Raw genomic sequence first — 6,000 nt, forward strand, 5'->3', positions numbered from 1 at the left:
GTCCTCCAGTGTCGTCAGGTCGATTTCTCTTAATCTCTCCTCGTAGGACATACCCCTTAGCTCTGGGACTAGTCTTGCTGCAAACCTTTGCACTTTCTCTAGTTTCTTTACGTGTTGGCTAGGTGTGGGTTCCAAACTGGTGCCGCATACTCCAATATGGGCCTAACGTACACGGTGTACAGTGTGTGTGTGTGTGTGTGTGTCGGTGGGTTGTTGGAGGTGTGTGTACTTACCTAGTTATATATATATATATATATATATATATATATATATATATATATATATATATATATATATATATATATATATATATATATATATATGTATATGTCGTGCCGAATAGGCAGAACTTGCGATCTTGGCTTAAATAGCAACGCTCATCTTGCCATATAGGACAAGTGAAAATTTGTGTATGCAATAATTTCGCCAAAATCATTCTGAGCCTAACGAAAAAAATATATTTGATTGTGTTTGTTTAGTACTAAATTACTGTAATCGTATTTAAAATATATTTAGTTGGGTTAGGCTAAAATAAATTGCTCTTGTTATAATAAGGTTAGGTAAGTTTTCTAAGATTCTTTTGGTGCAAAGTTAAAAATTTTTACATTAACATTAATGAAAAAAATATATCTTTAAACGTATAAGAGAAAATTTCAGAAAGGACTTAATTTTAAATGAGTTCTTGCTAATTGACCAGTTTTACATATTCGGCACGACATATATATATTTCTGTGTGTGTGATTATTGACAAAAAAATCCCAAACAGAGTTGTAGTGCTCTTCTAGCACCTAAAATAATTAAACGGCCTAATTCAATCACAACAAATTACGTACATGAATGAAATCATAATTAATTTCATGTTCGTTATTAAATAACAGAAACCGATCTTAAAATTCGAACATAGTGTCTGGAAATTAGATATTAATGAAAAGATCAATTTAGCAGAGAAAATTATTAAAGTGTAATTTTAACCAATGATTTGTAATATGTAACTAATTATTTAACTAATAAATTTAATATGCTAAAAGAAAGAATATTTTAATCACATTAAAAACTTTGGAAGACATCAATAAAATATATTTAACTTATATTTTAAGAAAAATATCAGTTTAATATTAGCGCAAAATTTATGCTTTATGATCCTATTTGACAGCCGCCCTAATGAAGAGACGATTCCAAAATCCCTGTTTGATGAGAGCTTACCGCCACAAAATCATGTGGTTGTGGATTAATGGAAAACCACCAAAAGAAATCTCGCTGGAGAACGGAGTCAGCCTCAGCACAGTATACAGGTGGATTCGACGATGGGACAGAGAAATCACAATGGATACACAGAGACACAGATGGCCCTACCATCCTTCGTCCTTCCCAATATATTCAGACAATGAAACAATCACTGTTGGCTGCAGATTTCCAGATACAGCTCTCAACAGCAGCTTCTTTGAGGCTCAGATACCCTAAACACTGACTATAATCCGGCATCAGTAAACTACTCTACCTGGGAAATTTAGTGTTAACCTCAGACACACTACAAACACCTAAGATGATTTAAAAGATTTCGTTTCTCTTCGAGAAAAACTATATATTCGTAGAATTTTAACTGTTAAGATGAATCTAAATACAGTACTTTTTAAGACAACTCTTAGCGATACCATCTCTAAATAAACTTGATTTCAGACATCATAAGATGACTTCATTTATTCTCATTAAAATTATAACTGGTTAGAATAAAAGCTTTATCTATTTTTTTGTAATCTGTAATTAGTTTCACATTTACACAAACACTTTTACACAAAAACAAAAACGTAGGTATTCATACACCTACACACTGCACCACCTAATTTACACCCCTGGATATAATTAAAACACAGCGTTTAATACTCTCTAGTAATAAAATATTTATTGAAAGACTGTTTTATTTCCTAAAACTTAAAATGATATTTCTAATACGTTAAATGTAATGCTTCTTAATATAATATTTTCCTTCATAATAAATATATAAAAAAAATAATAAAGCTCAAATAAATAAATATTAATATTGACATAATAACACAAACAGTACATTATTTTTTAAATAATGATACCAATAATAAAATTAGTTTGTGTGGGCATGTTAGATCGGAGTCAATAAAGACGAATGATTTTTATTGTTGTTGGAGTGTGAACATTGTTAAATTGAGGAAGAAACTGGGGGAAAACTGGTTAGCCAGACTTGATCCTTAGAGGTGGGAAGTATGTGCCTGCACTCTGCAGGAGGAATTGGTAATATTGCAGGTCACAGGTCATCTGAACCAAGATAACTGAGTACTAGTAGTTGTAGTCGTTGTAGTAGCATTAGTAAAATTAGTTGTAGTATCATCTATTCAACAGGTGTCTTGCCAAACGTGCTCAGACATCACACTCAAATGACCCTCGTAACTGTAACTTCCCTCCCACCCCTTTGCACCACCTTCATAGTTCAGGCAGTGTACTTTTCACCCCTGGAAGCTTTGTCACCAGAAAAGAGGCGGGTCCAGGAGCTATGATTCGACCGCTGCAACCACAACTAGGTGAGTACACACACTACTAGGTCCCTTCAAGAGCTTTGTCGAACCTCTTTCTAAAACTAAATATGGATTCTGCCTCCAATCTGTCACTCTCCTGATTATTCCCACTTCCTGACAACTCTTTGACAGAAGAAATGCTCCCTAATATCCCTGTGACTCATCTGAGTTTTCAAGTTCCAGTTGTGACTCCTTGTTGCTGTGTCATATCTCTAAATTATTCTGTCCCTATCCACCTTGTCAGTTCCTCAGTACAATATATGTCGTTATCATATCCCCTCTATCTCTCCTGTCTTCCAATGTCGCCAGGTTGATTTCTCTTAACCTCTCCTCGTAGGGCAAACAGCTTAGCTCCGGAACTAGTCTTGTTGCAAACCTTTGCACTTTTTGACTCACGGAATCGTAATGGCACGATTGCAAATAAACCATACCACGGGCGGGGCTAACGCTTCGGTCTGGAGTTTTATGACTCTCTGATCGCGGGTTCTGTCCCCGCCCGTGGTGTTTGACAAGGTGTGGGTTCCATACTGGTGCTGCATACTCCAGTATGAGCCTGACGTATATAGTGTACACTGTCTTGAATTACTCCTTACATGGATGTCGAAACGCTATTCTCAGGTTTTCCAGGCGCCCCTATGCTGCAGCGGTTATTTTGTTGATGTGCACCTCAGATGTGCTCGGTATGATGCTCACCCCAAGATCCTTTTCCTTGAGTGAGTTTTGCAGCCTTTGACCTACTAGGCTGTACTCCGTCTGCGGTCTTCTTTGTCCTTCCCCAAACTTCATGCCTTTGCACTTGCTGGGAGTAAACTCTAAGAGCAATTTGTCGGACCAGGCTTGCAACCTGTACAGATCTCCTTGCAGGGTTACCTGATCCTCTTCCACTTGTATTCTTCTCATTAGATTCACATTGACTGCAAACAGACACACCTCTGTCATTTACATATAATAGAAACAACACCTGATCCGTAACTGACCTTTATGGAACCCCACTCGACACATGCACCCACTCTGACACCTCGTCACGTACAAGCACACGTTGTTTCCTTCTTGTCATGTATTCCCTGATCCAATGCAGTATGTGTGTGTGTGTGTGTGTAGGGAAGGTGGGAGTGGATATGAGGTGTCAGGCTTTACCACTGAGTGTTTAACACCCAACTTTACATTTTGCAAAGGAGAGCTGGAAAGAGTAAATATACAACTGATATACTGACCATCAGGTCTTTATTATAATTAGTAATACAACGTCATTTTAACACAAACAGTCGTGAAATGTACTTCCAAGAAGACTTGAAATATTATTTTTATTCATTCACCAGGTATTTTGCAGTGAAAAGTGAAAAATAGAATGGGACAACCAGTGGCAGTGACTGTGGTGGTAGCAGTGCTGATTAACGCAGTGCTACGCACGAGTCTCGTAGCTGGAAGCATGCTGAGTCTTCGTCAAGGTTAGTTGATTAACCTGCTTTTTTTTCCATTCGGTGCTTTTTATTTATAATTCAAGAATTCTGAAAGTTTCCCAAGACTTCAAATTTATTGAATGATAAATTTATGCAGGAAGAAACAAAGGCTATAACTTACCTTCAACATTAGCATCACTCATGGTATTTCCAAAATTGTTATAAGTAGTATAAAATATATATTTCGTTTTTAATGGATTCAGATTATGGGAAGCTTCCGAGTCCTTACCAGTCAGCTGCAGTTGTCCTTGATGCTGCCCTTAGGCCACGCTGCTCTGGTATTATCATTCATGATGCCAAGAATTCACCTTCAGCCAATTTCATCGTAAGTCTCAAATTATTGCTAATGATTTCATCAACTCTTGATATAATATAATCAAGTTTACTATTGATTAGAAACTTATGACCATTACAAACTTTACCTTAGAATTTATCGTAAGTCCTCTAATAAAAATGACCTAATATGCTTCGTGTTCTACCTTGACAATAAAATCAAACGAGAGGTTATCACCGGATTCTTCATAACTTTGCTGTCAGAAACATTTCGTCACCAACTGTGAAAATAAAACGCCAAATATTCGACTTAACACTAAACTAGAATTGACTAACAAAATGTATATTGTTCTCTCTCTTAAATAATCCGTAACCTAGACAACACCTTAGCCAAAGCCAATGTAACAGTTACAAACATAGCATCCACAACCATCGGGGACTTAGCTACAAAGGCGACAATACAAATTATCACCACTGCATCAGTCTATATTATAATTACTCCAGAATGACTGAAGCTCAAAAAACTGTACTTATCAGGAAGGAAGTTTGTCAAGTCTCTTATAGTAACGATCAGGTAATTATTAAAAATAAATAACGAATAAACACTACTATAAAATAATACAAATATCACAGAAGTAAAATAATAACTAGAATGTGATAATTATAATCAGAATAAAAGGTGACACAATTTAATAATGCTAGGAGGACCCCCGAGGGAGAGTCAAAGAATTCGTTTTGAACACGGTCTTCAGAGAAGAAGTATCTGCAATTTGGTGCTCACTCATTTTATCGCTGGTTGAGTGACGATCACTTGAAAATTAAGGAAAAGTGACAATTGAAGACGATCTGTGGAAATATTCCAGAGACACATCAAGACACACACAGCTACTATTTTCAGCTTTACACTTAAATTATTCTTTATTATACACTGTGCCCCATTCCAAGATAGGAATGGGTTGGCTAACATATTTGAGATAATTTATTATTAACGAGTTACTAGAGTTATAATATGTTGTAAGCTTATGTTTAGTAAAAATATTTAGGGATTATGAAGCTTTTAATGATTATTTTTATACATTGTGTGAAGTGGTGAGGTGAGATAGACATACCACATTTTTACACTACATAATCCAGGGGTTCGACCAGCTGTGGGCTTCCTGGGGAATGGCAGTGTTCCAGGTAGCAGCTGAGAGCCTAGATGCTAACGTGACGCAAACACAGCTCTCATTTGTGGTCTCCCAAGCAATGCGGGTACGTCACTCTCCTATTACTAACTGTTAAGGCTGGTACGTCACTTTCACAATACCAATGAGGCTGGTACGTCACTCTCACATAACGTCTTACATGGTGACATCAACAGCTGAGGCAGGTGTCGTGGTGCATGACGGTGGTGGTAGTGAGTGACAACAAAGACTTCCTCACCACCTTCGCTGAGTGTTCCCTCAAGGGCCGTCTCCTGGTGTGGTCGACGAGGCTCCTCGCCGTCACCCGCCTGCCCCTCCCGCAGCTGCAGCAGCTCCTGAGCACCCACTGGACATTCTCAATGATGAATGCGATGTTGGTAATTTTGAACGAGAAGTTGAGTCTACACAGGTAAATTTCTCTAAAGATAAATAGTTTTCAGTAGCAAAACATGCGAGGACCCTCTTTAAAATATACATATAAATATAATTAATTCATTCTTAAAAAAATAATGATGTCATCAGGAGGGATTAAAAATGCAG

General features: G+C 37.1%; 1 protein-coding gene across 1 annotated transcript in view; it reads left to right on the forward strand.

Annotated features, from left to right (window-relative positions):
- LOC128695316 (ionotropic receptor 21a-like) overlaps positions 1-5,557 on the forward strand; it is a 30,928-nt gene extending 25,371 nt beyond the window's left edge. Inside the window, exons 13-15 of the mRNA XM_070095355.1 lie at positions 2,371-2,549; positions 4,207-4,328; positions 5,411-5,557. Of these exons, the coding sequence (XP_069951456.1) occupies positions 2,371-2,549; positions 4,207-4,328; positions 5,411-5,557 (448 nt within the window). The remainder of the gene's footprint in view (positions 1-2,370; positions 2,550-4,206; positions 4,329-5,410) is intronic.
- The last annotated feature ends 443 nt before the right edge of the window (positions 5,558-6,000 follow it).

Source organism: Cherax quadricarinatus, chromosome 50, assembly GCF_038502225.1.
Source record: "Cherax quadricarinatus isolate ZL_2023a chromosome 50, ASM3850222v1, whole genome shotgun sequence".
Taxonomy (NCBI): domain Eukaryota; kingdom Metazoa; phylum Arthropoda; class Malacostraca; order Decapoda; family Parastacidae; genus Cherax; species Cherax quadricarinatus.